The sequence below is a fragment of the Lepisma saccharinum genome, chromosome 3 (assembly GCF_977018435.1).
Source record: "Lepisma saccharinum chromosome 3, izLepSacc3.1, whole genome shotgun sequence".
NCBI lineage: Eukaryota > Metazoa > Arthropoda > Insecta > Zygentoma > Lepismatidae > Lepisma > Lepisma saccharinum.
Window position 1 is genome coordinate 43,494,654 of NC_139231.1, and position 17,872 is coordinate 43,512,525.

Below are 17,872 nucleotides of genomic sequence, written 5' to 3' on the forward strand. Positions count from 1 at the left end.
CTGATTAATAAATGTAATTATTATTTTACATTATTTTTATTTGGATGACCTCCTGTTTTCAAACACTTTGTAGTAATGATCTTCTGAAACAGAGTTTTATAATATTTAATTCATTTCATTGTGTTTTCGGTAACAAACAAATACATCAATATGATGCCATGGAGTTTCTCTGTTCTTGTGTCTAAAATTTATGATGATGGCATAATTAAATAAAATAAATAATGAAAGCTACACAATGAATATTTTGTTTCATTCCAAAATATTTTTTATACTCTGTAACAGAAAGTAACCCTTCAACGAAAACGAGAAGAGCTGTATTAAGCAATTCGTAAGAGACTAACAGGTTAATTTATATTATTCGCAATGTTTTGGTAATTGTATAAACTGCATCAAGAAGTATTTAAAGCTTTGAAAATTTATTGTAGTCGTATAAATGATGACTATATTGCTGTTTCGGTGAAACGAGTTGTCGGCCATTTTGAATCCCCACCCCCACCCCCCTGCACAATTTTTGGGGCTGGCAACATCCATATTCGTTTTCCTTGTGCCAATACCTTTCAGAAAAACTAACTGCCATTATTGTACCACAAAAATCCCACGGAAGGCAAATATATTACCATTTGCTCCCCCACTATATGTAAATAACCAAACGTAAAATCCCAGGCATGGCTTTATGGTGGTCAGCCATTACATATACGTATGTATTTGTACACATATACGTAAGTAGGTATGTATTTGTGTGTATAGTCCATAAATAACAACTATTTTAATTATTCCGTGTTTACTCAATTGATTATTTTGTCTTGTATATTGGCGCTATAAGAATATTTAATTCAAATTAACAAAAATAGAGTAGAACTTCCTCAAATATGTAAATACGAGACATTTGGTAGACACTAGGGATGGCCAAACGGATCCGGATCCGAAAATTCCGGATCCGGATCTAAAAGTTTCGGATCTGGATCCGGATCCGAAAGTTCCAGATCTGGATCCGGATCCGGATCCGGGTCTGAAAGTTTCGGATCTGGATCCGGATCCGAGAGTTTCGTATCTCAATCCATTATAATATTACCACACCTTAAAAGGTATGATCTTCGATTACAAAGAAATTTTTCGTTAGTCCTACAAAAATTTTTTTCAAGTGTTGTTCCTAAAATACTTTGCTACGCATCGGCTAACACACTCGTGCACAAATGTCAGAGGTGATTTTGTAAATGCCATTGAAACGAATATGTATTCATTCGAATGTATTGGAAAACAAAACACACATAAATGTGAGACATTCCATTCCAGGATGAAACCTTTAACACATATAACAAGATAGAAATGTTATACCAAAATTACGCAATTGTTCTACAGTTACAGTTTTACAAATTAAAATAAAACATTAAAATATATGCAGTGTTAAATAATTACAAAGTGTAAGACTAACAAGGGAGGTTATCTAAGTGTCCCCCTCCGATTTCCATGAAACTTGGCAGTATAGTGGGGCCCAAAGAAAGAATTACGTGTTTTTTTGTTTCAGCTAAAAACGGTTTTAGGGGGCAAAACCCCCTCAAATGTCAAGATGAGGACAAATTGAAGTGAGGATCGGACCCCTGTGTCCCCCTCCGATTTCCATGGTACTTGGCAGGTGTGTGTATAAACGGGCCCAAATGAAGAAATGCGTGTTTTTTTGCTTCGGCTAAAAAACTGTTTTAGGGGGCAACCCCCCCTCAAATGTCAATATGAGGACAAATTTAAGTGGGTATTTGACTTATGTGTCCCCCTCCCGATTTCCATGAAACTTGGAAGGTGTATAGTGGGGCCCAAAGGAAGAAATAGTTGTTTTTTTTGTTTCAGCTAAGAAAACTATTTTACAGGGCGAAACCCACTCAATTGTCAAGATGAGGACAAATTGAAGTGGGGATCTTACCCCTGTGTCCCACTCCGATTTCCATGAAACTTGGCAGGTGTGTGTATAAACGGGCCCAAATGAAGAAATACGTGTTTTTTTCTTTCGTCAAAAAATTTGTTCTAGGGGGCAACCTCCTCTCAAATGTCAAGATGAGGACAAATTAAAGTGGGGATCTGACCCCTGTGTTCCCCTCCGATTTCAATGAAACGTGGCAGGTGTATAGGGGGGCCCAAAGGAAGAATTACATGTTCTTTTGTTTCAGCTAAAAAATGTTTTTGGGGGCAAAATCCCCTCAAATGTCAAGATGAGGACAAATTGAAGTAAGGGTCTGACCCCTGTGTCCCCCTCCGATTTTCATGAAACTTGGCAGGTGTATAGAGGGGCCCAAAGGAATAAATACGTGTTTTTTTTTTTGTTTCGGCTAAAAAACTGTTTTAGGGGGCAAAACCCGCCTCAAATGTCAAGATGAGGACAAATTGACGTGGGGATTATCTGACCCCTGTGTCCCCCTCCCATTCTCATGAAATTTGACAGGTGTATAGAGAGGCCCTATGCCCCCCTGTTTCTTCCTATGCCATATTTACGTGGTTTCGGGGTCAGATCCCCACTTCAATTTCTCCTTATCTTGACATTTGAGGGGGGGGGGGCTCTATACATATGCCAAGTTTCATGGAAATCGGAGGGGGAGACTTAGACCTCCCTTGTAAGTGTATTAATTAATTACAAATCGCGCGCGCGCGCGCACACACACTATATATATATATGTATTTATATTATATATATATGTATATTAGCAGGTAACAATATTTTATAAGCACATTCTTACTTCCAAAGAAGCGCATGTGGGATGGCAAAACGGATCCTTATCCGAAAATTCTGGATCCGGATCCAAAAGTACCGGATCCGGATCCGAAAGTTCTGGATCCGGATCTGAAAGTTCTGGATCCGGATCTGAAAATTCCGGATCCGCGGATCCGGATCCGAAAAATTTTAGGAATCTGGCCATCCCTAGTAGACACATCAGTTGAAACCGTACGTTCTGTTCATATATAGTTGGAGATCATCGTAAGATGGCAACGACACCCGTTACCAATAAATAACATTAACTGATGGAAACTTCGTGTTCCTATCATTCTATCTGATATTTTAATACTTTAAGTTGAACAATTGTCTGTCTATTAGAAGAAGATCAATAAAGTTATTACTGAAGTAGAATTTTTGCATGTGAGAGCTCAAGGGTCTTCAACGGTCACGACTGTATGACGTTACGTGAAGTCCCTTGTTTGTATGAAGAATAATTACATAATTTTAAGTTTTATGCATTTAATTCACATCTGCACGTTGGTTTAACGCCGAATTATTCTTTGAGAGACTTTTTTGAAATAATTCTGATCCAAGATTGTCGTTTTGTGAAAATTTGTGTGAGCGCCGAATGTAGCCTACGTCACACCAAATATTCCGAACACAGAGTGTGCCTCACGTGTTCACTTGTACACTACCTTCATTAATGTTTAGATGAGTAGTTTGTTACCATTGCTTCATTATAAATATATAGCATTATATGCTTCCGTTAATGCATGGGTATAATTTGACTTTGTTGCTTTGCTCACACACAGTATCATGTTACGTTTTGGTTGAATCTCTAGTTGACTGGAATCCATATTTAGTGGCATGTTCTGCAATGAATTGAAGGAAGTCAATTATATTTGCATCAATGTTATGTCAGCAAAGAATTTTCAGTTTTCATAGAAATGATAGAAAAGTTCACAAATCTCATTGTATGTGAAACGAAATAAGATTAATGAACGGGAGACGAATCACTTTATTAATTCAGATAATACCTGTACATAAATGAGTGTAAGTTAATTTTATATCAACGCTATTAAGCAGAAATGAAATGACATTCACACAACCTAGTTTTACCAGCTAATTTGTAATATTCGTTCATTGGTAGTTAATAATAGTTTTTGCTTGTATTGCACCTGGCATTGATTTAATACCAGCTGAGTTAATTAAATATGGTGGAAATTCGTTAATATGTCAAATTCATAAATTAATTTGTTTAATATGGAATAAAGAAGAAATCCCTCAACAGTGGAAAGAATCCATAATTGTTCCTGTGTTTAAAAAAGGTGATAAAGTGAACTGCAATAATTACCGTGGAATTTCTCTACTCTCAACAATATATAAAATATTATCTAGCATTATTTTAACAAGACTAACTCCATATGCTAATGAAATTATAGGTGATTATCAATGTGGATTTAAACGTAACAAATCAACTACAGACCAAATTTTCACATCAGACAAACACTTGAAAAAAAGTGGGAATATAATCAAAATGTCCATCAGCTATTCATTGATTTCAAAAAAGCATATGATTCGGTCAAAAGAGATAAATTATATAATATATTAGTAGAGTTTGGAATACCTAAGAAGCTTGTTAGTATGATAAAAGTATGCACCAGTGAAACAGAAAGTAAAATTCGTGTGGGTATTAACGTGTCTGACAAATTTACAATTCATGATGGGTTAAAACAAGGAGATGCATTATCTCCATTGCTCTTTAATTTTGCCTTAGAATATGCTGTTAGGAAGGTAAAAGAAACTAAAGAAGGACTAAAATTAAATGGTGTGACTCAGTTGTTAGCATATGCAGATGATGTAGAGTTATTAGGGGATGATATAAATACAATCAAGAATAATGCTAAAATATTTTTCAAAACTGCTAAAGAGATAGGTTTGGAAGTTAACAAAGAGAAAACTAAATATATGCTTACAGGCCGAAACCAAGTGTTAGAATCTAATTATTGATAACAACTCGTTTGAACCAGTTTCCAAATTCAAATACTTAGGAGTAATATTAACAAATGAAAATGATATTAAAGAGGAAATAAAAAGCAGGCTTAATTCATGAAATGCATGTTACTTCTCTCTTCATAAACTTTTGTCTTCTCGTTTAATATCTAAGAAACTAAAAGTTAAAATACACAAAACAGTAATTTTTCCTGTAGTGTGATATGGGTGTGAAACTTGGTCCCTTACATTGAAAGAGGAAATAAATTGAGAATATTTGAAAATAAGATTCTTAGGAAAATATTTGGACCTAAAAAGAGATGAGGAGACAGGTGAGTGGAGAAGGTTAAATAATTTAGAACTACATAATTTGTATTCATGTTCAGATATTAGCTATTAGAATAATTAATTCAAGAAGACTTAGGTGGGCAGGCCATGTGGCACGAATGGGAAAGGAAAGAGGAGTTCACAGGATTCTTGTTGGGAAACCTGATGGTAAGAGACCTGTAGGAAGGCCAAATCGAAGATGGAAGGATAACGTTGAGATGGACCTAGAAGAAATCGGTAGGGATGGAAAAGATTATATAGATCTTGCTCAAGATAGGGACAGATGGAAGGCCTGTGTTGCTGCAGCCATGAACCTTCGGGTTTAAGAAGGCTAGAGAGTTAGTTAGTTAGTTAGATCACACGAATATTCGGACAGGACAGAACAAATATAAAGTTGAACTTTCGCATTGTGTTAGTTTCACAAACAATAATAAAGTCTTCGCTGTGATTCCATATTTTATTTTGGACTTGGCTATTATTATAAACACTTTTATTCAACAATCTGCATATGTATTAATCTGGTATTATTTTACGACTTATGTACATTTCTCATCTAACTAACTTGTCTTTAGTTCAACTTCCAATTTTAATTTGAGATTATAATATACGTACATTTTCACCTGGGTTGACCCTATATATTTGTACATATTCAAACATTTCCCTTCTTGGAGTTTTTTTATGTATTAAATAGTGCAATGCATACCTTTTATTTCGTCTTCCATGGTCTGGAGTCGGTTCAACCAGAAATCATTGTCGAATCCTGGTTGGGTTCCTCCGTAAGCTACGGGAAGGATATCTGGCGCAATATTACTGTCAAACTCTTTTTCTTTTGATCCATGGATTACGAACTGTAAATGAAAAGCACATGTGGTTTTTAGTTAAGGGTCATTACTGTATTAGTATATTTATGTTCAAGACAATTACAAGTAGAAAATAATAAAATTTGCAGTAAAAATTCCGACTGACAGAATCTCAGAAGAAAAAGAAGAATATTCTTCCTAATTTCCTGAATGTTTTGGAAAATTAACTGTATCTGCTAAATGTCCTTCAGGCAAATTTTTGAGAAGAAGATCTAGCATTTTTTTTCTGATGAGAAGTACATTCTCTTATTTACATTACATTCATTGATCCTAAGCCATTCTGGGATTGGCAGAATAGACGTCAGTTGCAGAAAAGTCCCGAGGTTTGAGATACAAGACAAACTTTTTATCCTCCTGCTCAGTGGCGGCGAAGATGGAACAACAAATTTTGTGGTGCAAGTGGAGAGCTAAATTGTTGTACTATGTAAAGAGTTTACAAAACTCTTCTCTGTGAAAATGAATGTCAAATATTAGTGACACTGTAATGAAAAGAAAACAACAAAGAAAACATTAATTAATCAAGGGGTTCATATTTGTTTGTCGAGTGTCAACTGTTTTTGACTCATAAGAAAGTTCAAGGCAATTGTAACAATGTACACAGCAGTCTACAGTATGCCATACATAACCAGTATAATGCCTATAGTGATGCAAAGGTCTCCGTTCATATTAAGTAATGTCTGTCCTAGGTAGATTCCGAGACGAACAAAGTCGGGACATTGATTATAAGAAAGAGACTGTCCCGACTAAATCGGTACATCTGGTAGTCTTGCATCAATAAACTAAAATTACCAAATATTCAGACTGCAGACTTCTGTAGCCTGTCTCTCTCCAGAACCAACCCATTCATTCTGCAAGGACAAAATCGAAATTCTTGCAAATTCTGAAAAATCATCAACGTTATTATCGTATGTTTTATAAGTTCACATTAAAATATTTCATATCTCGAGGGTGGGCCACCCTTGGGTACGAGCCTGGCTTATACATACGGATATACTATGTGATTCTCAATCAATAAGTGAAAACCAAATTTTACGTTAATAGCAAAATCATAGACTGCCAAATCATAAGAGATTGTAACTTTGTAATATATTCTATCCCGGGAATCTCTGGAGCAAGCCAACGAAAACAAGTCACCGCGCAAGTAGTGACGCGAGGGGGCTCGACCAATGAACGTGCGAGATGGGAAGGGCTTGTAAGAGGGAGCGATGCGACTGCAGCGAGAGAGTATCAGTTAGGATGACAGTACACTTGTACTAGATTCCCTTCAACTACATTTGTTTACTAATAAAATAATAAATATGCAGTGTCTTTCAACATCCCTAATTGTTTGAGTCTTGTGGTCCAGAAACAAGCAAGTATGTACTGTCATTTTTGTATTATTGTTGATTGATAAATAACTCAATACAAACAGACTTTTTCTACCTCTAATATCTTTATTCTTATTCTTTATACACGTGCATGATTGATTTGGTTATTTTACACCACACTTGGCTAATCGCGATGATGAATGATATGATGGAAATGATAAAAAGCACCCATGCTCAGACTGGGATTCAAACTCGAGACCTCTGACATCGTAGCGAGCTGTGCTAAGGCTTATACATGTACACGTGCATTGTGCAATTACATACAATAGAATTCTCTGTATGGTATCATTTTTTCTTTATTGCAGAGAATTACGTTGTGTAGTTTATGCTCTATGAGCAGGAGATTGGAATTTCTTAAGGGTCAAAATGTCCTGATTGGAACAGTCGATTTGGAACTGTCAGGAACAGTCAACCAAAATTACACTTGACTAAGACAAGAAACGAAACGTTACTTCAACTTATCTGAGGGGTGGGGGCCTGTGAACCTTGTTTGGAGGTATATGGAGCGACTACAAACAAAGGAACTTTGGGCAAAATCCTTCGCGCAGTGGGCGATAGATAATCTTTAAGATAACCTGCAAACTTATGGCACGGAAATTCCGCGCTTCGTTTCCGCGCGTTTACCTGTAGTGGGCGATACACAATTTGATTCATAAGAAGCAGACAACAGAAGTTCTGTTGCCACCTTTCTCCGCGTTTCCCCGGGTCTCAAATTGGCCCACAAGGAAGCATGCTCCGCTCTGCCCCTCCCCTCCATGCGGGAATACGATGCACAGGAGTCGCGGGTCTGCGCAGATTCTTTTGCGCGTGGTATCACCGTAGGAGTGTTTTGATCCTGGCTATCAGCTGTTTGTGGCAGCGTGCACTACTTTGATACCCAGCTGTTTCCAATTTAACCTTCCTCATACCCCCATGTGAAGACATGGGCGTCCGGAAGGGGGCAAGGGGGGCCGTGGCCCCCCTGGAAAAAGTCAACAAAAAATTATGTATTTCACACATATAATTTCACTTTAGCCACAATAATATGTGTTAATTATTGCATGAACACCATGCATTCAAATTTAAGCAATGTATTTTTAGGGAACAACACTAGTTTTAGGGAAAATGTGTCTTGTTTGCCCCCTGGAAAAAAATACCTTCCTTGCCCCTCCTTGGAAAAAATCCTGCGGACGTCCATGTGTGGAGATGTATTTCATAAGAATATATATTTAAGCTGCTCCACCCACTCGCTTCCTCCCCTTCTCTGCCTTTATGCGTAGTCTTGCTCCAGAGATTCCCGAGACAGCGTATAGATTTACAATGTAAATTACGTACAGCAAACCAATGCTTACCCTCTTGATCATTTTCTTCGTCATAAATTGTTTAGCAAGCTGAAATGCAATGTGCATATAAATAGGCAGATTGACCAAATGGATCACATTGAATCTAACCGGGTATGTGTCCTGCAAAAAAGGAAGGGAGCAGTGAAATCATGAAATACAGATAAGCAATGAAAAGCAATGAAAATTATATGTTTGTTTTCTTACAACTGACGTTCTCTCTAATTGTTTTGTTAAGTGTAAACCTCTTGAAAAGTGCCACGGGGGACTCTTTCTGCCACCCCCAATCAGGGTTGTTAAAGGTCCAGGATTTTTAAATAAATTCAATTCCGGTCCAGGAGAGAAAATTAGCAATGTAAATGGGTTCTGGACCGTAAAGAAACTTTTTATCTCTAAAGTATTTGAATTTGGTCCAGGAATATTTTTTCTGGATGAATTTAAATACGGTCCAGGAACCTTTTTCCGGATCAGTTTAATGAGCGTCCATCAATGAATCAATACGCAACTTGGACCGGATTTAAATTGTGCGAGAAAAACTGTTCCGATCCTGTTGCGGAAGCCAATAGAACCCATTAGAATTTATAGGTTCTTGGGCCTTTAACAACCCTGCCCCTAATTCCTCAAGAATGGCAGCTTACAGGGGCTTTCCAAAACACTTGAATTATAAGTTTACAAAAGATATCATAAATCCTCATTTCCATGTATTATGCTATTAATGCCCACCAACGATGCATCCTAACTTATTTTTTTTTAAAAAATATTGATTTCAATAAGCACTTTACCACGAATCACAATAACAAATATAATAATAACACTAACGCGACAAATTATTGGGTGGGCTCTAGCCTCACGGGCCCATGTCTTGTCCAATGTCCAATGTCCAATCTTGAATTGTCGGCAATATTTAAATTAGCATGTTACGAAAAAGGTTCATCAACTCCCTTCATCTTGTGTAGCTAGTATGAAAATGACGAAACTAGAAGCCCAACGAAGGTGCTTGTAAAATGCGTTAACATATTTGCTGAGAATATTAATTATAATATTGTTTTATTTGAGCATTTATTGATAATAAACTTGAGTACACACTGAGAATTTTACATTTACTGCACGTATCATGAAGGTTACACTGATAACATTTGAAAATATGAAAATGTATTCTTCCTGCACGAGTGAGTTAAAATTTGGATGGCAAAATATGTTTAACAATTGTGAATATTATTTATTGGCGGTATAAAAATAATTCTTGACGGGGATGTTTGTGGCTAGTGGGGAAAGGAGGCGCTCTCACCCCATTTCCATTAATTTGTACCCTGTGTCTTAAGCATAATAATACAAGAATATTAAAATATTTTACTGGGTGATAAAAACTTAGAGCCTAGCCCAATTGTGAGCATTTTGTAAAGAACAGCGGATACATGATATCCTACTTTGTATTTTTTGCAATTCTCTTTAATTTTTCTTTTATGACTGACCGTGATACTCTTGTATTATCTCTAGTATTAAATAAGTTATAATTACCAGCATAACGTGGGAGAACACTTTGACAAACTTGACGTTGATATGTCTCATTTGCACCAATCCCGCACCCGTGCCGTCCAGAACGAGTCCCATTCCTCCAACCTGGAATGTTTGGTCAAGCAGGAAAGAGTCGAGGTTGGTGAAGATCATCCTCCACATTCTTTCCGTGGTCATGCTCGGAAAGTCGTAGTTGCCTGGAAAAGATATGAATGTAAAACTTCCCTTTACTGGACTTTCTAGAACACTATTTCATGATGTATCATAGGCCTCTGTTTGGCCGAGTAAGTGTTAACTTTCCTTCTTTGATCTGTTGCTATATTCACAATTAATACTTTTCGAAACTGTTATGGTATATGTTTAGGTAGTCTAATTCCGCAACATTATCTGTAGTAAATTCTAGTATTGGATTCACCGTATGTAAGAAAAGACCAATAATAAGAAGAAAAATAATGTGTTGAAATATATTCAAGATTGGAAGAAGAAATATATCGGTTCTGTATCGTTCCTTCCTTCTTCGGATAAACCATCGAGTTAATGACTTGTATGGTTTTGAAGTCTAGTCCGTTCTACTCGCAAAATCGTTGTTACGCTAGAAATGTGGACAGTTGACATTGATGGCAAAATATGGTCTTTTACTGGTAAACGAGAACTTCTTGTAACTCATTGCAAATAATTGTGCTGTTGAAATTTCAAATTGATAAATGTTTTGTATAATGTTCTAGCATTAAACATTATCGACTCAACCTCCTGATACTAGCTCAATAGCCAGCTTAGTGACACAGTGAAGGACGTAGGAAATATTATTTTATTCTATTTTCCCGCGTTTAGGTCACTGTACCTTGAATTGTTATTGGAAAGTTAAATTTATAAAATAACACTGTACGACAGCCATTTTGGCCAATTTGTGGTCTCCAACTTGCCTTGCACGAAACTTCCCGAACATAAAAAGTACCCAGTGAGCTCGCCTGTATACTGTACTTTCCCCTTTACGTGAATCATATTATATTACAACGTACAAATGTTGGGCCAAAACAGCCAGATATAAAGCTGATGATGATTGTACAATTAAGGAGTTGTCTACAAGATTTTCCTAGAACGATCGAATGCATTTTTGTGGTGCATCGATTTTTCCTTATTTTGCTAATTAATTAATTACCAGTTTCATGATATTGGAATCAATAGATTCCTAGTTACAGAGTTAACTGTTCATTTTATATAACTGTATTATAAAATAGGTCCCGTACCGTGCCTGTCCAAGGCATCAGGGGCGTGCACTGGTTCGACGTTATTTTTTTTCCTAAGGTATAGACTAGTATATGGTACCGGTGGGTACGCAACCATCGTGACGAAGTTGATGAGTAGCGTAATCCGGTCATGTAAATCTATAACAACGATTGGGAGTTCGTCCTGCTGACCACACGAATGGAACTGATTGGATGATTTCCCACCTCTGCTGGGGCATGTGGCAGTGAGGCCGGCAGTCGGCAGGTAGGCCCTGGTCATCAAGGGCTGTTACACCGCTGGTTATTTACTATAAAATAGAAGAAATTATACATATTTAAGTGTCTTTGCTGGAAGGAAGTGCCACCAGAAACTGACAGTTCTTATGACTGTTTCAAAAAACAGAACGGGGAAAATGTCAGCCTACATTCTGCTTCACAAATGCGACGATGAAGGAGACAGAGGAGGACAAGAATCCATAAATTGTGTCAAGATACACAGTCAAGAATCATAAGAAATCACTTTCTGGTGTCTCTTTCTTCCAGGAAAGGTTACCTAAACATGTATTATTTCTTATTTTCCCAGAATAAATCACTAGTGTATCTTATGGACTGAACTTCTGGTAATTCAAGGGATGGTATTTAGCGCATTGTTTTGGAATGCCCTATGCCGATGCGAGAGATGTTATGCAAAGCATCATCAGAAAGTAATGTGCCTTTCCTAATAAATGTGACCTGGTTATTGTACAAATTAGATATAGATATGAATTCGATATATTTTACTTGCATTTCTGAGACAAATTATTATGAAATTGTAAGAAAGGACTTGGAATTCATTTCAAAACTGAATGCATCTGCAAATGTGTATTTATGAATGTAATTGAATTGGTTGTGTTGAATTTTCTAACTAAATTAAAAGTGTTTACATATTAAACATGTGCTGGGCATAAACAGTCTAATTTAAAGCTGAAAGTTCAATAAATTTATGTATGTATGTATACATACAACTAACTAGTACTTACAATTAATATATTGTAGAAGGGCATGGATTTTGAAACTTGACTTGCTTGCATTATGAACTTACCAAGTCGAATAATAACGATCATCCTTCCGAGAGAGTCTTTCTGAGGGAGAATTTTGTATATTTCCTTGTGATAATATATATCCGTATTCTCTGAAACTAGCAGAGGCTCGAAGTATTCCGGGTATGTGACTCTGTATTTGTAGTATTTCAATAGCTGGAGAAGAAAGAATATATATATTGGCTATGTAATAGCAATGTATATCAAATAACACAATAAATTTCGAAGTATGGTTAGATTTCGACCTTCACGAACATGTTTACATTAGATTACTCCATTGCGAACTTTTTAATAAGTTTTCACTACAATAGCATACATAATTAAATTAGTGTTATAATCCAAAGATAAATTGGAATAAATGAATCAATGTTGTTGGTTGCTTCGGCACATAAGGTCATTTTGCACCCTTCAATGTATGCGGGGAAATAGCCCCTTCTCTATACTTCGTAGATAAGAGTTAAGAAAAAGAGGTGTAAAAAGACCTTTGTGAGAAGTTAAAAGTGCAAGATTGTAAAGGGACCTGCACAGGACAAACACAACACATTAAAAAGGTAAGAATATATTGGAAGGGGCCAGTTCTTCTCGAAAAGCTAAAAGCATTTTTTAAAGAAGCACTGTCGTCATCTCCCAACAGAGATGATAAACAGTTGAGAACATAGGTCAAGATGAAACTGTGTGTTGAAGTGCTTGATATTAAAGTTATTATCGAAAATCAAATTATTGATCATTTTGTAAATTGAGTAAAGATAGGTGTACATATTGTTAAAATTCATTAGCCTGCATACAGAACAGTTAGTTAATTTTAATATTATTTTGTTACACATTTGTATCATTTATTTCGTGACTGGAAACTAGAGTTAGTACATCGAGACGAGACTTCGACAACATTTTTCATACATGAGACGAGAGAAGCTTGTTCCATGTTTTGTTCCTAGCCTTTATACCTCATTACTAATTCTTGGTAGTTGATACCAGATATACACTTACCTACTTTAATATTTTACGTGATTTTGTAGAGACTTACAGTGTTCAGTGCTCTCTCTCTGTTGAATTTCTTTGCTCGTAAAAAGGCGAGGAGGAAGCAGTCGTCCAAACGAGACTTTAAACCTTCAATGTCTGTAGGGGAGAATTGGAGACAAATGTCAGTATACATTCAACCCGATAGGCCAGTTTGATGTTGTTCGATAAACACTATTGTTACTATTCACCTTGTTGCTCCTTCTAATCGATCTAAGTATTGGCAAGGTAGTGATTTTTTAAAATTTCCATCCATCTTTTCTTAATTTTCCTATATATTCTAACACGCGTTAATTCGAATTGGTCGTCTAAATAGTGGCAGTGCTCTTATATCAACATTCCATCTTAATTTGTCTTCAAACTCGCCTAGACACCACGTTCCGACAAGAATCACTTCTCTCCTTCACATATATATATTTTTTTATTTCTCTCTTGGGGCTGCGGACTTTTGTTATTTGTTCAATTCTATAGGGAGGACAGCATTGGTTAAGAGCACCAAATTAATTCTAGGTACTAGCATTCTAGGTGATGTGTAAATGCGGTGGAATTAAATTATGGTACGATTGATTAATGTCCAACTAAGGTGTTACTGTTTTCTATTCATTATAGTGAGAGAACTAATTTTAAGTTTTAATAGTAAGGAGTATCATCTAAGTATGAAAGTGTGATGCAAAGTGACAGAAATTTACATACTAAGCGTTTCAAAGAAAATCTTCCGAGCTGTTATTCGTATTGTCGACCTCATAGAAGATTATGCAGTGTATTTCAAAAGTTAAATAACCCTACTTTTAAAAGAACATGAAAACTGGAGAGATGTAATGTCAGGTATTTCCTATCCTATGAAGTCTCGTACATAGAGATATTTTAAAACAATTCTAATTGCCAATTTACTCCATACTGAACATTCTTGAAATTTATTAATGGCACATTGATGTTACTTTGTGTTTCATCAAGTCATAATTAACAACCTATCCCATTTGTCGATTCAACAATAAGTTCCCTAACTGCTATGAATTTTCTACAAGTTTGGCTCTCGAAATAAACTAACATTCACTTTCTTATTTATTTTACTATATCTCTTGAATGTACACTATGTAATTAGGCACACAAGCAAGTTATATTTGACTGTAGTAACAGTCTTGGTTGCAATAACTATTCCAGAATAATCTCTCTGTCACGGAACTGGATGTGAATTTTCTTTACTGGAAGTTATTCAAACTATTCTATTCTATTTGATATAATATTCTATTTCATAGAATGTTAACTCCTCAAAGTAAACTTTTTGCATAAAAATAATCATGCGAATGGCGTAAAAATGCTAACAGTTGTTCTCGATTATCAAATAAGATAGCTTACTTGTCACACTTTCTCTGAAGGCTGCAACTTCCTGTAGAACCGTGTGTGGATTTTCGTTAAGTTCCTCAAGCGCTTTCTTCTTCCAGTCATCCGGAAGGTTATACTGATATTTAGAATCGTTGAAGAGACTTACACCGTTTTCCATTTTGAAGTCCTGAAAGCAAACTGAAAGAAACGAGCGAAGAAGGTTAATGTATGACAATGGGATAGTTTAATATTTGTACATATAAAACTGTAATAGTGGCGAAGAGTGGATAGTTTACAATGGAAGACTGTTTTGACGTACCTCAGTGTCACTGAAAGGAATTACCATTTGCTCCTATAGCAGGGAACAAGAATCGCAGTACAACCTGCAATTAGTTTCCTCTGGTCGTAGTAAAGAAAAAGCCTAACTTAAACCTTAATCAAATACTATATTTACGAGGTATAATACAAGGTAAGGGCAGAATTTAATTTTTCAACTAGCCATAAAGGTCGATGCAGAAATAATAGTTCGGAATTTGGACTTACTTATCTTGGCGGATTTACATTTGTAGAAGCTTCGGCATCTTTTATTGCCTTCGTGTTTTGTTATTTCGGCCTTTTTTCATGTCCAGACATTTTTAGGTGATTTTCCCTTTAGCACAACTGCCGTGCTAATGGGGCATATAACGTTATATATACACGCAGTATGTTTTATATACTGCTGGACAAAAGAAACCGGACACCTTAATATTTGACATCTGAATTGCAATTACTTATGAATTATGCTCTCAGTTAAGTATTGAACAATTGAACATTCATTATTGAACATTTTCCATAGTTTTTCCGTTTATTATTTATCTATTTATTTATTTACTCGTATTTACTTATTTGGAATACTTAGTAGGCTCAAATCAATTTCATGCAATTTTGTTTTAATTTATTGATTTTCAATTCCTGTTGATGTTATTTTGTTTAATGTCTAGAGAGCCATGAATTTTGGTTCATAGTAATCATAGTAACAGATATTATTGACATTGTCATTGCTGGTATTTTTCTTGCAAGTGTATTGTAAGTTTGCTAGCTTGAAAATGAGACGTGAAGAGGTAGTAAAAGCAGTAGCTCTTCGCGATGATAATCGTAGTGTACCCTATATTGCTAGAATGCTAAATATAACACGAAGTACTATCCATGAAGCTCTGAGACGGTACAGTGAGTCACATAATTATTGAGGCACACAGTAAATTTTTAACGTTTAAGAGCGGGAAGGGAGTGAAATCTGTGTACAGCGTTGAAGTTGATTTTCGTTTGAAAAATGTCATGTTTAGCACAAAATTGGACGACAAAAAGTTAAAAAACGACCATCAGCAACAATATAACGAAGGACGAATCCCTACCGTTACAAAAATAGTGCCACAAAATTATTCGGACATATAGTAAATGTTAACGTAAGTTTGCGATACAGTGACAATTTCGATTTACGGATTTATTGATGAATGTATACTCTGTTCATATATATTAACTCTGGTTTCCTGTAGGTTTCTATAGCAATTACAATCGCGTTTTTTTTTTTTAACAAAGTTGTAATATAAGAACATTTTCTATGTAGAAATGGGGCGAAGAGGAAAGGAAAGTTCATTTGAACAACGTCAGTTAGTGATATGGCACCACGCTAAGGGTAAAACTTCCCGTGCAATTGCCTCAATGTTGAAAATGAAAAAAAAATACAGTTGCAGATATTATTAAGCGATTTAAAGATGAAGACAGGATCGAGTCCCACGGTCATACAGAGAGACCAAGATTTTTTCCCCCAGAGAAGACAGTAATCGTGAGGATAATTAAAAAAACAAAAACAAAGATGAGTGCTCCAATGGTGTGTGCTGAGGTAGCTGAGGAGTGTGGAAAGCATAGTCATCCTGAAACTATACGAAGAGTGCTCAGAAGGGCAAACTATCATGGCCGTGTAGCCAGGAGAAAGCCATTTGTAAGTAAGCCAAACAGGACAAAAAGACTGGTGTTCGCAAAGGAACACTTAGGAAAGGATCAGACATGGTGGAATCGGGTAATATTCACTGACGAGAGTAAATTCAATATTTGTGAGTCAGATGGGAGGGTAACAGTGTGGCGTAAACCAAATGAGGAGCTCCGAGGGAAAAAATTGCAAGCAACAGTAAAGCACGGGGGTATTCACGTAATGGTTTGGGGCTGCATGTCGGCCCAAGGCGTTGGTAAATTGGCTTTCATCGAACAGACAATGGACAGGTACCGTTACCTTGACATTTTGAAGTCAAATCTAAAGACTAGTGCTGAAATGACGGGCATTCTTTGTAACTTTATGTTTTATCAAGATAATGACCCGAAGCACACTTCCCGCGTAGTACAAGAATGGTTATTGTACAACTGCCCAAAAGTGCTCCATCATCCACCGCAGTCTCCAGACTTGAACGTCATTGAGCACTTCTGGTGTAAGTTGGAAATAGAAGTGAGGAAAACACCTATAACCTCGAAGGCAGACCTCAAGGAGAGACTTCAATATGAATGGGCCAACATATCGCCAGTGTACACCAGAAAATTGGTAGAAAGTATGCCAAATCGTTTATCCGAGGTGTTAAAAATGAAAGGGATGCGTACCAGATACTGACATTTCTGATCGTTGCTTTTCAAGCGTGTTTTCCTGTTTCTCCTTCCATGTGTCCGTATAATAATAATATAACCCACAAAAAATGTTTATTTTGTGACTCACCGTATGATGCAACTGGTTCCTATGGTAGAAGACCGGGTTCTGGTCAGAAACGATGCACAACAGCACGGGAAGATCGTTTAATGCGTATCACCGTCGTACGACTTCAAATATTGTGGCACAGCGTTTGAGAAATGTTCATAGAGCTGTGGTTTCTTCACGAACAGTTTGTAGGAGACTGACTGAAAGTGGTTTATCATCTCGGAGGCCGGCTACAGGTCCCAGGTTGTTAGCACGTCACCGGAAGCGAAGACTGGAATTTGCTACAAAACACTTACATTGGAATGTGGAGCAGTGGGAAAAGGTTTCATTCTCCGATGAGTCATAATTCAACCTATGTTCATCAGACGGGCTTGAACATGTGTATAGAAGACCTAATAAGCGTTATGCGCAATGTCGTTTCGTGGAAATA

At 36.5% G+C, this 17,872-nt stretch overlaps 2 protein-coding genes across 2 annotated transcripts in view; both read right to left on the bottom strand.

The window, feature by feature from the left end:
- Positions 1–17,872, bottom strand: part of LOC145985766 (clavesin-2-like) — a 39,932-nt gene that overhangs the window by 20,416 nt on the left and 1,644 nt on the right. The gene's annotated exons all lie outside the window — the stretch shown is intronic.
- Positions 3,492–14,904, bottom strand: LOC145985523 (alpha-tocopherol transfer protein-like). Its single transcript, XM_083119593.1, has 7 exons — positions 14,760–14,904; positions 13,411–13,502; positions 12,389–12,542; positions 10,085–10,278; positions 8,579–8,689; positions 5,724–5,868; positions 3,492–3,573 (listed from the first exon to the last, which is right to left on the bottom strand). The coding sequence occupies exons 1-7, from the start codon at positions 14,902–14,904 to the stop codon at positions 3,521–3,523; spliced, it is 894 nt and encodes a 297-aa protein (XP_082975719.1). The 3' UTR covers positions 3,492–3,520.